At 42.1% G+C, this 16804-nt stretch overlaps 1 protein-coding gene and 1 long non-coding RNA gene across 3 annotated transcripts; one reads left to right on the forward strand and one right to left on the reverse strand.

Moving 5' to 3' along the window:
* Positions 1–5534: 5534 nt before the first annotated feature.
* LOC149393658 (uncharacterized) lies at positions 5535–8159 on the reverse strand. The gene is made up of 4 exons (XR_016299942.1): positions 7813–8159; positions 7001–7114; positions 6541–6635; positions 5535–5564 (listed from the first exon to the last, which is right to left on the reverse strand). It is a non-coding gene; the product is annotated as an uncharacterized LOC149393658 (long non-coding RNA).
* A 2277-nt stretch (positions 8160–10436) lies between these two features.
* Positions 10437–13754, forward strand: NDHT (Chaperone DnaJ-domain superfamily protein). 2 transcript variants are annotated; one of them, XM_089616547.1, is made up of 3 exons: positions 10437–10578; positions 11420–11750; positions 13233–13754. In XM_089616547.1, the coding sequence occupies exons 2-3, from the start codon at positions 11440–11442 to the stop codon at positions 13645–13647; spliced, it is 726 nt and encodes a 241-aa protein (XP_089472673.1). In that variant the 5' UTR covers positions 10437–10578; positions 11420–11439; the 3' UTR covers positions 13648–13754. The 2 variants fall into 2 exon arrangements, with proteins under 2 accessions (XP_089472673.1, XP_089472672.1); XM_089616546.1 differs by lacking the exon at positions 10437–10578 and having other exon boundaries at positions 11358–11750.
* The last annotated feature ends 3050 nt before the right edge of the window (positions 13755–16804 follow it).

A 16804-nucleotide genomic window follows, 5' to 3' on the forward strand; every position in this document is an offset into this window, starting at 1 on the left:
GACTCTTCCAGAATTTGGAAGTGAACCGAGTATCTCGGTCGGATACGATTGAATTAGGGATTCCATGGAGACGTACAATCTCCTTGATATACAATTCAGCAAGCTTATCCACCGTGTGAGTGGTTTTGATAGGTAGAAAGTGAGCTGATTTGGTTAATCTATCAACAATAACCCAGACAGAGTCATGACCAGCAGTGGTTTTTGGCAAACCTGACACGAAATCCATCGTTATCTGCTCCCATTTCCATTGCGGAACCTCTAGGGGTTGAAGCATTCCTGCTGGTTTCTGATGTTCTGCCTTGATTTGTTGACAAGTTAGGCACCTTTGAACAAATGCAGCTACATCTTTCTTCATTCCTGGCCACCAATAGACCTTTTTCAGGTCCTGGTACATCTTAGTCACACCAGGATGCACGGAATACGGCGTTCCGTGAGCTTCCTCCATCAATTGTCTCTTGATTCCTTCGTCGGACGGTACACAGACTCTCCCGTTACACCTTAGAACATCTTTCTCGTCCAGTGTAAACTTACCTTCTGCGTCATTCTGAGCATCAAACATCTTGCTGAGAAGATACTCATCTGCGTACTGACCGTCTTTAATCTGTTCCAGCAACATTGGTCGCACACTGAGCGCAGCTATCCTTCCCGTGATTAGCTGAAGCTCCAGTTGCTGAACATCCTTCTTCAGCTTGAGGGACGTCTCAACTAGACTTGCTAGTGAAACTACCGACTTACGACTGAGCGCATCAGCGACCTTATTAGCTTTACCAGGGTGATAGTGTAGCTCGAAGTCGTAGTCATTCAGAAGTTCCAACCAGCGTCCTTGTCGCATGTTCAGCTCTTTCTGGGTGAAGAGATACTTCAGCGTCTTATGGTCCGTGTAAATGTCGCAATGAACTCCATACAAGTAGTGTCGCCATATTTTAAGCGCAAAAACAACTGCTGCGAGTTCCAGATCATGCGTAGGGTACCGGGTCTCATAATCCTTCAGCTGTCGCGAGGCATAAGCAATAACCTTACCATGCTGCATTAGAACCGCGCCTAATCCTTGCTTAGAGGCATCACAGTAGATCGCGAATCCGTCGACTCCCTGAGGAATAGTGAGCACTGGAGCCGTGGTCAGACGATTCTTCAGCTCCTGGAAACTTTCTTCACACTTCTCAGACCAGACAAACTTCTGTCCTTTACGGGTCAGTTGGGTTAACGGCATGGCTAATTTAGAAAATCCTTCTACGAACTTCCTGTAGTAGCCTGCAAGACCCAAAAAGCTTCTTATCTCGGTTACCGTCTTCGGCTGATTCCACTGCTTCACTGCTTCCACTTTGGTCGGATCTACCATGATTCCTGTGCTACTGACTACGTGACCAAGGAAAACAACGTGCTCCAGCCAAAATTCACACTTTGAGAACTTGGCGTACAGTTGTTTTTCTCGTAGTCTTGTCAGAGCCATCTCTAGATGTTGCGCGTGTTCTTCCTTGGTTTTCGAGTAAATCAGGATGTCATCAATAAACACGATGATGAACTTGTCCAAGAAATCCTCAAATACTCGATTCATCAAGTTCATAAACGCTGCAGGTGCATTGGTTAGTCCAAAAGACATAACTAGGAACTCGTAATGACCATAACGAGTTCTAAAAGCCGTCTTTGGAATGTCCTCGTCCCGAACCTTCAGCTGATGGTACCCTGATCGCAGATCAATCTTCGAAAACACAGTTGCTCCAGCAAGTTGGTCGAACAGATCATCAATGCGCGGCAACGGATACTTGTTTTTGATTGTCACCTGATTCAGGCCACGGTAATCGATACATAACCGTAACGAACCATCTGCCTTCTTGACGAACAAGACTGGCGCTCCCCATGGCGAATGGCTCGGTCTGATGAATCCCTTATCCAATAACTCTTGGAGTTGCGTCTTAAGTTCCTTCAATTCCGCCGGAGCCATCCGATACGGGGTCTTCGATATCGGTGCTGTTCCTGGAAGGAGTTCTACATTAAACTCGACTTCACGGTCAGGAGGTAGACCTGGAAGATCTTCTGGAAAAACATCCAGAAAGTTCCTCACAACAGGAATATCTTGCGGTTGTGGCTTGGTCGCCTTCGCAGTATCCACAACGCTCGCGAGATATCCGGCACATCCCTGCTGCATCATCTTCAACGCTTTAAGTGCCGATATCACGGGAAATTCCAACTTCCGAGAGGAACCTTGGAACTGGAATGGTTCAAGCCCCGGTTCTCGGAACAAAACCGACTTCTTTCTACAATCAATGACTGCATAATGCTTACTTAACCAATCCATTCCAAGTATTACATCATAGTCAACCATTTCTAGTTCAATCAGGTCTGCTTCAAGGACCTGATCCTGAACTTGAATAGGCACATCTTTATACCAGTATAGCGACTGATATCTCTCTCCCGAGGGTGTAACCGTAACAAACGGATACGAGAAGGTCCCTTTGTTTCTACTCAACTGATCAGATCTTCTAGATGCAATGAAAGAATTCGTGGCTCCTGAATCTATCAATGCATATGCGGAGAAAGAGGCTACAGAAATCTGACCTGTAACGGCAGTAGAGGACCCTGCACGAACCTCATCCTCGTAGATAGAGTAGACTCGAGCATTAGCCTTTGGTTGTTCCTTTGGTGCAGGAGCCTTTCTTTCTGAACTCTGGCAGACTTTCGACAAATGACCTACTTTTCCGCATCGGAAACATGTCAACGTGCGAGCAAAGCAGTCGCCATCATGCACTTCACCACATCTCCAGCACTGGGACGACGGCTGGTTCCCGAAGTTTCTGGGCTTCTTGTTGGACGGCCCTGGGCGTCTATTGTCTGCCTTATTCTTCTTCTGGTTCACGGACTGCGAGCGATTGTTAGAACTCGCCTGAGATCGGTTATTTGATCCTTGCTGAAACCTATTACCAGACCTCTGCTGCTGCCGATTCTCCCATCGCAAGAGAGATCGGGTTCTTCCTTGTGAATTACCTTGCCCCGTTTTAGCAGGTTCAGAAGACGGTGCTGCAACCGGCTTTGACTCAGGAATTCGTTCACTTTCACGCCAACCAGCAATGCGTAACGCTCTCTGCACAGCGTTGGCATAAGTACGGGGTCCGGTGTCGCCACTATCCACTTGGCTCACAATTTCCACGTTCAGACCGTGCATGTATTTCATCTTGCGAGCTTGATCAGTGGGAACCAAGGAAGGAGCAAACCTGGCCAACGTATCGAACTTCGCCGTATATTCGGAAACAGACAAGGTGCCCTGTCGCAAGTTCATAAACTCGCGTACCTTGTTCGATAGGTTTGCCTCGCTTAGATACTTTCCGTGAAACAGGTTGAGGAAGTGAATCCACGTCATCGTGTGGATCTCCTCATATGACGCTACGACCTCCCACCAACCTCTCGCCTCGTCTTCCAGCTGGTGCACGGCACACGCTACCCTCTCCTGATCTGACAGCTGCATATAGTTGCAAATCTGCTGAATTCTCTTGATCCAGTTCTCGGCTGTCGCAGGGTCAACGTTACCGCCAAACTGCGGAGGCTTCTGCTTCCGAAATCTTTCATACACCGGTTCGCCTACCGGGGGAACGACATCAGGGATCCGGAAGTTCAGCTCTTCCAGGGGATCCACGCGTGCTGGCGGTGGATGTTCACGTCGTTCATCTTGAGCAGGAGGCTCCGGGTTTGGTGGAGGTGGCGCATTTAATCTCGTCAAAAGTTCAGTGATCGTGCGATTCTGGGCTTCAAGTTGCTGTGCAACTATCTGATCTCGTTGTGCTGCGCTAGCAGCCTGTCTCTCCAAGGCGTGTCGCATTTCTGCGAGGTCTGCCGCCGTAGCATTTCCGGTAGGAGACGGGTCTTGTCCGGACATATTTCCTCAGTTCTACACACGAGAACAAACAAGGTTACTCATATATCCATACCGGAATGCGAGAGACATACAAACAACACATGATCAACTGAAACTAAAGCGCGATTTTATATATACAACCATATCTACATCCATATATACATGTCAAAAGATACAACAAGCTTTTCAACATCAAGTTCGCACGTACACATGCTAAACAAAAGAACTACAGGTAGACTAGCTCTCACAAGGCTTAGTCTACTAGATCAAAAAAAACATGTACAACAACCATCAACCTCTCGAAACCAACCTCTCAAAAAAAACTAACCACCACTATCTACAACAAGCCTAAACATACCCTCACATAAGAGGATAATCCTCAACGGGATCCTCATCCTCATCGTCATCCACCTCGCTCTCCTCGTCGTCAGAGATCACAATAACAAGAGGAGCTGCAGGTGGCTGTGCGGGTGGTGGCGGTGGCGGTGGCGCGTACGGCGGCGATGCTGGTGGTGCCGGCGCCTGAGGTGGCTGGGCTGGTGGTACTGGTGCATAAGCTGGGTGCGGGGCAGGCTCGTAACCTGGAGGAATCCAACATCCTACCTGGGACTGAATCATAAACGCCAAACGCGCTCGGAGAACTCCCATAGACGGGCAGCAACACAACAGCATCGGATACCTGTACTCGGGTCGTAACCCCTGGTGAAAGATAAACTGCTGTCGGCGGTCCTCCAAAGCAAAGGGGCAAGATGTCACGATCTCCTCCTCAAATCGATCCTCGTACTGAGCGATCGACTCGAAGTCGAGCTGAAAGAAACCATGAGCGAACTCGTTCCACTCATCCGTGCGCCCCTGGGCTGAAAAAGTGGCCCCCATAATGGCCTGGAACATGTCCCATGATCGATACAGACTACCCAGCGCTACATGCCGGGTCCAGCGAGTCCAGGCTGGTCCCTGCAAGAGCGTCGTGGCAATACTAGTACGGAACATCTCAGGGATAGCAAGGGCGTCCATCCACTCGATGGTAGTACCAATCCATCGCACCCACGTAAGTGTACCCCTCACCCCGCTGAAAGTCGGAGCGGTAGGAGGAACAGATGCGAGAGCCTCCGGGTAGGATAGTATCGTCACTTGAGCCATTCCACCTGCCAAAACGACAGGCCAACGGTCAGCACAAGTTCCAACACTTTCCCATAACCAGAACATGTATCTCAGGTCTACAGAAACGGCTAAACCTGGGCTCTGATACCACAAAATCTGTCACGACCCGCGAGCGTCGTCACCTCGCCCGCAAGCCGCGACTCGGCGGAACCAACATCACGTAGCGGGAGCATAACATATATGAATAATATAATGTAAACAAAACATTTAAAGTAAATACATAATTTACAAAACATATAACATATGAAATACGATATTATTAAAAGTGCGGAAACGTTTACAACAAAAGTGGTTATCGGAAATCTCGGGAAATTTTTCGTTTTTCTTTAGAACTAGAAGTCGTATATCGACCCTTATACATATATATATATGTACATAAAAGCTCCCGACTTTACATATATACACGGGATATTATTTAAGGAAGAGTCGATATTATTCAAAACATTATACATATAGAGGTCTACTTCCCGAGCCAGAACCCATAGCCCGTAGGTCAAGAGATACGCGTTCCGTCTCAGTTCCTTTTCGGTCGTCTACATTGCCGCCTTGCCCTTATCTACATTACCAAGGGACATAAAACTATGAGTCGAAAGACTCAGCAAGCGGGAGTCTAGCTTATGAAAGAAAAGCAGCTAATGCAAAGCATATGACGTGCGAACAAGCAAACAAGAATGCAGGATGCAGCTATCACCTAAAAGTGACTAATGAGCGCGCATCCTAGAATACTAGCCGTCCCGCAAGGTTACACACTCCACACTGCTATAACCTCTGGTCCGACTAGAGACCAGTTCCCGACTTCGAGCAGCAGTCGTTAACCGATCTAAGTTTTACACATGTCTGGGATCCACTAGTGGTACTTCCTTCATCATGACGTCAGCGCCACTGGTCTCTGGCATAGTGAGCTCGCGAACCGCGACCATCACCCACTACGCCCCGGTGTGCTCAAGGCAGCTTCCGGTGAGTCTTCCAGCAAGCAATGAGCTCGCGATGCGCGACCATCACCCATTGCTTTGAGTACTCGGCGCACGGACCGACATGGCCCGCCAAGCACAAGTCAGGGACTTGTGAGTACCACCGACACGAGTTTAAAGTTTGGGTACACTGCAGCTAGCAGCGTACACGTTAAACTTATATACGGAAGAGCGTGACGGGATAAACCCCGAAAGAAATTATTGTTTCCCTTTGAAGCTCGTTTAGTGTTTTAAGTTGAAAGCTCGAAATGTGACTTTCGAACTCTCTACTCTCGATTGAATTTGAGAGTCTATCGCTCTTCCGTCCTCTCGATTCTAACCTACTTCCTAGAGTTAGAAGAGAAGTCTAACCACACACAAAGCAAGCAAGGCTGGTTCAAGTTAGCGTTTGAACCTAACGGGCGAACCCGAGCTAAGTTTTCAAGCAAGAGTGGCCGAAGCCTTAACTTTCGAGTTTATTCATTTTTAGGCTTTTACCTACTCTTGTTTACTAGCAAGCATATGCACAAACAAACAGGATTATACCCTTGGTAAGTAGTTGACTTATGTCTCCACACTTACCCGGAATTGTTCGATAGAACGCTTGACAAGTCCTGAAGACGTCTTGCTTCACACGTTCCTTGAGGCACCTGGCGCTTGTCGAAACGTCGGAAGAACTAGCATCCGGAGTTGAACATCCATTAGTTATTGGATTCGAGTTTACTTAAAGATAATAGGGTTCGTTGTCGGGATTAGAGTCGGTTCGGAATTCGAGAATTTAATTTATTATTCCCCGGTTTTTCGGAGGTTTATTCAAGACTCGCGTATCCCATATCGAGAGTGATACGAGATAACGTTCAACGAGTAATCACGAGTCTTAAATAAATCAAATAATCCGAAATTAAAAATAACCGAGAATTCCAAATGAATAATTAAATTAAATTCATAAACATTATTAAATAAATAATTCTAAATTATTTATTTAAATACTGAAAGTACATATATAAGAGTATTTAAACGCTGTAAGCGATTTAAAACTCACGAGTTAATCGAGCTTTATTTCGATAACTCTATCAACTTGAGATCTTCAGAGGCTAATCTCAACGCTCTCGACTCGTCTGGTTCCCGTCCGTCCGTCAACGTCTGTAAATCAAACCTGGAACCCAACGACGAGTTAACATCTTAAAACCAAATTCCGATATCACATAACTCAAAACCCGAACCCATAATCCAATCAAGCGAACTCAACATAAATCCAACTGACCGGAAACGTCCTAACACAACAACGATCACAAATTCCAAGTTCACACCAAACAAATTCAACATCCAAGTTTCACATAACCTATCCAAGACCAAGCAAAACTCTCGGCTAAATACACCCAATCAAACCAACTCACAGCCAACACAACATACTCAGCCAAAACAAACCAACACAGACAGAAAATCACACGGCCAACATCAAACTCACGGCCAAGAAAACCACACGGCCAAAAACACAACCCAAACCAACACTCAACAAACAACCCACAATTCAATATAGCCTCAAAAATTCTGATCATAACCCACATCAACAACAACAATCAAGCTCAGACAACATTACAAACCGAGCAATTGCACCGAAATCGAACCCGAAATCAAAAACCCCCAATTCAAACCCTAGTTCATCATTTTCGGATAAATTAGGAAAAATCCGAATCAAAACTTCAAATTCAGGTTACAAACAACATCAATCGAGTTCAATGAACGATAAAAACCAATCAATTTCACTGAATTCAATCCGGATCCAAAATCCCCAATTTTGAATCTAAGAACCCTAGCTCATGAGATTTTCATTCAAGGAAACGAAATTCTCACCTTAACCCGTGAGATTAGCTTCCTCGGAGGGTTCTCGCGTCCTTCCCGGTGTTTTTTCCTTGCTCCGGCGTCACGGCGGTCCTCGGCGGCGTCGTTCTTCTTCGACCCGGAGCGCGCGCAGAGGCTCGGTGCTCAGTGACGCGCGAAGGAGAGGGAGAGAGAGGAAGGCGAGTGAGAGGTGGCGGTGGCGACGTCGGGGCTCGGCGGTGCTGTGCTTCCTCGGGCCGGAGCGCGCGGTGGAGCTCGGTGCTGGGTGGTGGCGCGCGAAGGAGAGGAAGAAGAAGAGAAGAAGAAGAACGAGGGTGATGGCGGTGATGATGGTTGTCGGCGATGAGCAGAGGAGCGGCCGAGAGAGAGAGAGAGTTCTTCTTTTTTTTTTTTTCTCTGGTTTGCTTGGTGTGGTGTGGGTTTCGGCCGAGAAACGCAAGGAAGAAGAAGGAGAAATAGAGAAGAGAGAGAGAAGGGTGAGGTGGCAAGGATTTGAGGAGAAAGTGGCCATGTGGCACCCTCATTTATTGCCACGCGTGCATACGTGGACCAATCCCCTCTTGCCACAACTCTCTCAAATCAACCCCAGCTTCTCTTTTTCTTTCACTTTCGTCCTTCAAAATATTGCATATAAGTCCTTTCAAAATAAACTCTCACAATCCTGTCCTTAATTAATTAAAAATAATCTTGAAAAATAACCGAGAAAATTATTATTATTTCTCGTTATTTTGAATATATTTAAGGGATTTCGGAATTCATTCTTTACTCTTGAGATTTTTTTTTTAAATCTCCGAGTATGTTTCGAATAATAATATTGGATTACTCGAATATTCTCATTCCGAAATTTCATCGACCTTAAATATTATCATATTCCAAGATATTTAAAATTTAAGGACGTCTCATATGCAACAAGAATTTGAATTAAAACTCGTCCATTTTATTCAAATTCACAAGTCGAGCGGTTACAAAAGTTTATACATTACAGTACCCTAGCTTGTTCATTCGGGGAGAGTTTCCAAGATCATATCTATTTCAGTCTCTCCATAAATCTCCGATTCTAGGATTTTCATTTCATTCGGATAACTAATGATCAACATCATATGGTCTCTGACAGGAGTCACAGCCTTCATGCGGCAGTTCATAAAATGTCGGATTGCTTGCTGTCTGGCCTGACGCCCTTGCCCTCCAAACATCTCATGGAGATTATAGAGCATGTCAGCGGCTATCTCAATGTCACGATGTTGTTGGTAGAGCACATTGTTCATAGATGCTAAGAACGTCGCAATCTCATCGGGGCGGAGCTAAGCCGCCAAGGCGTCCTTGTCCTCTTGAGTCGAATCAGCATTCGTCTCAGGAGGACACGGGGTAGTCAATTCCCATTTGTGCTTGTCAGCGGTAAGGACGACGTCGAAGTTACGTTTCCAATCAACGTAGTTGTCGCCTTCGAGTTTGTTTGAGGAAATGATGGTTGAGAGAGGGTTGAGAGACATCTTGCTGTAATTAAGTTGAAACAAATTTATGATTAGTCTTTTGGTTTAGGATTTAAGTTTGTTTAAGCTTTTAGGATGAACAAGACATAAGAAATCCAAATGTGTTATGAACGAAATGATACTTTACTCCTTCGAGGGAAGGCCGAAAAGACTCTCATTTCATAAGTAAATGACTCATCATTAATGCATAGCCAAGATATCAATACATCAATGCTGGACTAACGACCTTGTAAAAACGTTTGATCACTCATATCCTTTCGTAGGGCCTCGAGGGAGGATTACTAGGGTTTGAGTCTAAGTATGTAACCAACCACTTAGTCCATGAGATCTACTTTGAAAACAATCCACAGAGGGGAGGCCTTGTCTCATCGTTTCACTCTCGGACGTAGCTCTTCTAGCAATGCTCAAAGCAAAGCACCGTTGAGTACTCTCATTTAAGAGAAGACCACGAGGGTGACTCTTAGTCTGGCGACAATTGCACTTTCAATTAGTGTTGGGGATCGTGGGTTGCAAACAACAAGTATAATCCTCCCACTTAGTTTTTAGAGTTGGCACATTGTCTCTTATATGTTCGGAAACACGTTTCCTAGTGTATAGAGAGATAGAGTGGAATTCTAGAAATTGATTCTTAGATCGACATGTTTCAAGGGAGAGCAGTAGTAATGCACAAAGGCACAAGGTTGTAAAGAATAAACTTTTGAATCTCTTGACTTGTGAATTCACGTAATAAACGAGCTTCCGTTTGTTACAATTATATTATTGAGTGAATTATGGACGTATAATGTTATCGAGTTAATTTAAATTATTTTAAGGTAATGGAAAATCTCGGAGTAAATAAAGGATTTATCGAATTCGTCTCGAATAATAAATTATTTTCCGATGAAATATGCCGGAATTTAATTTAAGAAATAAATTCTCAAGGACGAGAAATATTTTCGAGAAACCTTGAATATATTTAAATTAATCGAGAACGAACGAGGAAAGACTCGGTTTGAATCATTTAAATTAAAAGTTCGATCGGGTACGGTTTTAGTCAGGAAATTTTGTGACAAGGACGTGATTGTAAGGTTTTCTGGAGCCATTTGAAAATAAAACTTGGGTTCGGGGTTGATTTAAAAAGATGGAGACAAAAGGGATTTAATGAATAAATTCTTTTTTTCCCTTCTTCTCCCTTCTTTTTCTCTTCCTCAGGCTTATCTTCTTTCTTCTTCCTCAGGAGCTCCGGCGAGCATCTCCGACGAGGAAAAGAGTGAGTAGACGGTCTGGGTAGCTCAATTCTTCAAGCGAGGTAAGAATTTCATGGCCGAAATGAAGAACTCGAAAATTAGGGTTTGATTTCAAATTGGGGCTTTTATTTCTGAGCATGGTTTGGTGATTTTGAGTTGTTTTTCGGAATGGTAGATGCTCAATTATGACAAGGATGTGATGATTTCAGGTTTTTTTTTTCATGATTTCAATTTTTGAATTGTTTCATGGCCGTGTGTTGTGAAATGGAGATCTGTGAATTTCTTCTCTGTTAGTCTCATTCAATGAATTGTGGTTTATGATCAGAATTGTCGAGGCTATGATGAATTTTGGAAAATTGGTGAGATTTGGTTTGGATTGTGATTTCTGGCCGTGTATTTTGCCTTGGCCGTGGACTTGTTTTGGGCTAAGTGATTCATTTTGACTGCTTTCTGATGATGATTCTGAGCCTCTGAGTTGTTGAATTGTGAATTTGCTATGGTTGAGTTGATTCTCGGATTTGTGATGAATTATCTCTAATTCTAGGTTGGTCGTGTGCTTGATTCTGTTGTGGCCGTGTGTGTTGAATCTGGGAATTGTGATTTGTTGTGGTTGTTGATATTCGATGATGATTCGGGATTTTTGACATGTTAATCGTGACTTTGTAGTTTGGACGACACTTTGTGAGTTACTCGAATTTGAGATTTGCACGTGACGTGTGTGTGTGTGTGTGTGTGTGTGTGTGACTTGAGAGAATATGCCAAAAACTGAAACTCTCCAAGCCTCACGCTCAAAATTCTGAACCACATACTAAAGTAATTCTGAACCACATACTAAAGTAGAGGGCCAGAGAAAAATAAAACAAAATAATATCATGCATAACAAATCTCTGTTGTTTTCAAAAGTTCATAGTTTTCTCGCTCCTATGGCGGCAACAAATAGCTGCGCTGCTCCACACGGCTTATTCTCTCTGGTACGACTCTCAAGAGCAGGGGTGGGGCGTTTGCGGAGCCAGGGCGGTTTCCGGCGGGTTCAGACGGCGGCGGTGTCATCGGGAGGTGACCCGAAAGAGCGGCGACGAGCCCCGCCAGGAGTGGACACGAGGATCCATTGGGACAACGAGGACGAGGGTTGGGTTGGAGGTGCCGATGATGACGATGGACGAAACAAGGCTGATGATATCTTGGGTGAAAATTTCGCTGACTTGCTCAATGACTCCACTGATTCTCATTACCAGTCAGTCCTTCTCTTTACATGTCTCTTCTCATTTACGTGTTTCTCTATTTTGTGATATCGTTGAACGATTGGTTATTAGATAGGAGTGTTTCTCTTTGCATGCCACTTATTTAATGTTTGAATTTTGAAATGAACCTTTTCTACGGAATCGATTTGCTTTCGATTCCGAATTAATTATCTTCAAACTATAGGCACAGAGATATAGTTGGCGTTGGTTGATTGTGAAGAAGAAGAAAAGGAAAAAAAAAATATTCAAGAACTATTTCGGCATATATGTTTATTTTTTGGGCATTGTAGCGAAATAGCCAAAATGAAACTATGAAATTTGTTTTTAGCCTATGTTTCACAACTTTTATGGAAATAGTCAACATGATTATGTGGCAATAATTAAGGTCTAATTTACCCTTATTTATTAATAAATTCGTCATTTTCTCTCATATTTTTTTTTACACTTTTTTTACATAAAAACTTCAAAAAACCATATCTATCTCATATGAACTCGAAATTGAGTGATTCCAAATCCTACGGATTCGTGACGCCGAGATCTTCAAAAATAGATCCATTGTGTTTGGTAAAAAATAATGTTTAATACCATAGATGTAGAAAAATCTATCTTAAATATGGAAATAACGGAAATTTTTTGAAATTATAAAAAAAAATGGAAATGTAAATATGATGTATTAAACATAATTTTTCATCAAACACATTGGGTCTATTTTTGAAGATCTCGACGTCAGGAATTTGTAGGATTTGAAATCACCCAATTTCGAGTTCGTATAAGAAAGATACGAATTTTTGAAGTTTTGATGCAAAAAAAATTATTTGAAAAAAAATAGGAGAGAGAAAGTGACGAATTTATTAATAAATAAGGGCAAATCAAACCTTAATTATTACCACATAAATCATTTGGTTATATCCCTAAAAATTGTCAAACATAGGCTAGATCCAAAATCACATGTTTAAAGTGACCTAATTAGTTACAAATCTCTTATTTTTTTACTAATTAACTTAAAAAAAAATTCCTTATTTAATTTCTAGTGTAAGTATTATCAAGCGGGAATTTCACATGATCTATACACGTGAAATATAGGTTTTCAAAAATTTATAAAACTTCATGTCTTATTTTAAGTTTTAATTTCTTTTACATGTGTAGATTCATTCTCTTTAATTGTACTAAGCCCCCTCAGAAGTTTCTTATATTTTTATATGTTTATAACTTTTGCTGTATAGTATATAAGATATACTAACATGAACTGAATTTTCTTTAAAACCCCTCGCAAAATACTTTATATTAGCCCCTGATTAAAATGTCTCTGATTGTGCTTTGCGATTGCCTCTGATCAATTGTGAGGCTTAAGAATTAAATTGTAACGTGTCTTGCTGGTGTAGATATAGTAATCTTGAATCATCAATGCTGGTTTATTTATTATTTTTTGTTTGAAAGGGAAAGTGATAATTTGTGTTTGGTAAGTATGGTAACAGGTTCTTGGGCGTAACAGCAGAAGCAGATATGGAGGAGATAAAAGCAGCGTACAGGAAGCTGTCAAAGGAGTACCATCCAGACACGACCTCTCTTCCAATAAAGGCGGCTTCGGAGAAGTTCATGAGGCTGAGAGAGGTGTACAACATCCTTAGCGACTCTGATTCCCGGCGCTTCTATGACTGGACTCTCGCTCAGCAAGCACACGCCGAGAAGATGAGGGTCAAGCTCGAGGACCCGCGCGCCCAGGAGTTGGCAAATTACGTCCCCGTCCCCGACGTCATTGATCGCCTCGAGGGACGCAATATCGCACTCAGTGATCAAGCCATGAGCGCTCTCACCATTGATGTTCTTATCATCATATTTGCAATCTGTTGCACCGTCTATGTCGTCCTCTTTAGGGAGCCCTATTTGTAATTGTGTATTCTAACTTATATACTTACGTTCCCTTCATATTATACTCTTCTATGTATACGCACAAATGCACATATTTACAATGTCATAAACAGTCTCCATTTTTTTTCCCGGCCCCGAACTATTACTTGCTGGATCACCAGTTACAATCTCTTATGGTATTGGTCGAATATTACAATAACGGTTACGAACTAATGTAACTACTGGCCCAACAAGCTCTAAACTTTTTTCCAAGTTTAGTTTAATGTCAATTGACTCCACTAAAGAGTTGACACTAAGAATCTCTCGGTTCAAATGAAATTATTTTCTACTCAAGAATTCAACTTAATTGTGATAAGTGGATCTACTGAATATTATCTATGTTCACCCTTCATGAATATCATCAGCTAGATGAGATTTACAAAATTACCATTTTACCCTTCTTGTTGTTTTTTCCTCAACTCTTTTGTCGCTTGTGAATAAGTTAGAAATAATGTATTGATGAGGAGCTAACAAGTCACATTGATTCATCCAAAAGAGTCATGACTCAATTTGGACACTGGTCAGTTCATTCATTCACATTCTAAGGAAAAAAGCATGAGGTGATATACATTGCATTTCAACAATCTTGTACATGAATTCCATATCTATGACATCTTCACTACATCTTCACAACTTAGTACTTCACCAATAGGTACTGTTCAGAATCACATAGTGAGTCCAAACTCTGACTTTCTCAAATGAGAATACGTAAATGAGAATACGTAAGCTATGAAATGACATGTCTCATTTAAGGATTGAAGTAAACATGATGCAATTCATACGTAGTGACTTCGAGACATAAGAGGTTAAATGGTTTGTTCTTCTCTGTCTCTGCACTTGTCAATTCAGTACCTTCAGAAGATACCTAGAAGAACTATAGAGTCTCCAACTCTCTATGCCCCATAACCAGACATCATAGACTGTCCTAACAATCGTACTCAGATCAATAGTCTTTTGATCCTTAGATTGCAAATATATTGTTTTAAGCAAACCATGAAGAGTTTGTTCATGCAAATCTACGTTTGTCTCTTCATATGTTGTTAGGTTTGTTTAAGGACTAAAGACTATAGTTTATCATAAAGCTTCAAATAGACAAGGAAGAATGAATGAACGTTTCAACTTTTATTAATAATTCAGAAGTTACAAGAAAGAGTCTTCGTGAGACTTTATTACATCAAATGTACATAAGTAAAGACTACTACTCTTCTTGTGGGTACCATTGACAACAGGAGCTTACCCCTTTGAGGTACTAGGTCGTGCCTTAGATGACTCAGCACCAGAAGTCCAATTCTTCTTGGTTATTTGAGATGAACTCTTGTCAGCATATTTTGCCGACCCTTTGTTCTTCCCATGTCGAGTGATAGACTCGAAAGTCTGTAATTCATTCAACAACTGAGACAATCCATAACTCAACTTATTCATGATATAGTTGGATGTGAACTGTATGAAGTCACTGGAAAGGGAATTCAGGATTATTCTCACCTGAGTGACCTCATCCATCTGTGCCCCATGGAATTCAGCCTCGGTGAAGTAGTTAGTCATTTTCATGACATGATCTCTCACCGGGGTTCCCACAGTCATCCTAGTGCTAATGCACTTACGGGTGAGCTCTATGCGGGCTTGCTCGCTTTGCATCCCAAACATTTCCTGCAGTGAGTCAAGGATTTCCACGGCAGTCTCCTTCCCTTCCATTTTTGTTCGCAACGCATCCTATATGCTCGCGAGCATGTAGGCCATAGCTTTGTTGTTAGCCATGAACCACCTGTCATAATCCTCCCTTAAGTTCTTGGAGGCATTAGGAGCAGGAAATGGAGGTCTCTCTTCAGTGAGGATAAATCGTATGCTTTCACTCACCGGCATGATGTTAAGGTTCGACTTCCATTTCAATAAGTTATCACCAGTGAGAACGTCTTTCGACAACAAGGCCATAATAGGGTTCGACATGATTACTACAATTTATAACAGCAATTATTAGCAATATCAAAAGAAACAACTATCAAAAAGGTTTAGGATATAAAAACATAATGCACAAGCACGGGGGAAAATACTAATCTCTAAAAAGACCCAGTTTTTATATTCCATGGTAATTCACCAATAGCCACAGTCCGTTCCACTAAGGTGATGTAACGGAGTGCAGCTAGCAAAAATGAGGACCATCTCAGATTATTAAAGCAATTGTGGTTCATGTACATTCATAACTATGCTTTACTAACTAGCAGTTTTATAGGAATCGTTGGTCGTATGAGACAACCACCGGTCATCTCATACTGGAGTCGACCCAACATTTCAGCAGAAAAAGCTTAGCCCGTGTGTGCTATGGTAGCCTAGGTAAGACACGAGATCCACTTATTCACCTATCGTCAGAAACACAACCTTGGTATTGGAATGCGCTTACATCTTCCGAAGGGAATGGACCACCATGTCTAAAAGACCGCCGGTCACGAGGTAAGCAAGACCACCCTCACAGTGTTGTGTTAATGTTGGAGACCTTACAGACTCAATATACTTTTAGTATTTTTAATTTTATTAGCATTAACATACTAGGTGATCCACTTGAGTTAACTAAATTGTATTAAAAACTCGAGTGTTTCTAAGCTACCCTTAAAAAAAATAGAAGTTTCGATATAGTTTAGTTATTAAGAATTTCCTTACATCTAGTCTTGATGATCCAAATAGTATTCCATCACGAAAAGCATCCAGTTGGGAGGGAAGACATCGTCTTTTATTAACCCCCCCATCTTAACCTCTTATCGGCTTGGTGACAAAGTTTTCCAATCCGTTCAACTTTCATTAATTAACTAACCTAATCATATTAGATCATTTCAAATTAATAAATGAAAGCCCATGATAACCCACGACACAAGATCCAAGTTATATCAAGCATGGCAAACCAATTAAATAAACAAGCAAAATAAGCAAGCATGGTTTGATTTGGTTTTATCTATAAAATTTGAATCCTTATAAACAAAAAGAGATGAATCCAATATCATATTGGTTCATGGATAGAATATGGGCCCATATCTATGTCCCAAAAATAAATCAATATCAAACCACTTAAATTAATCACATGAACGAATCGATTAATAAAGTAAATCATCTAGCTATGATACCACTTGTAAGGAAACGAGGTAGGTTATCG

The sequence above is a fragment of the Urtica dioica genome, chromosome 6 (assembly GCF_054948205.1).
Source record: "Urtica dioica subsp. dioica isolate 48M chromosome 6, U.dioica_male_clone48M_v1_H2, whole genome shotgun sequence".
NCBI lineage: Eukaryota > Viridiplantae > Streptophyta > Magnoliopsida > Rosales > Urticaceae > Urtica > Urtica dioica.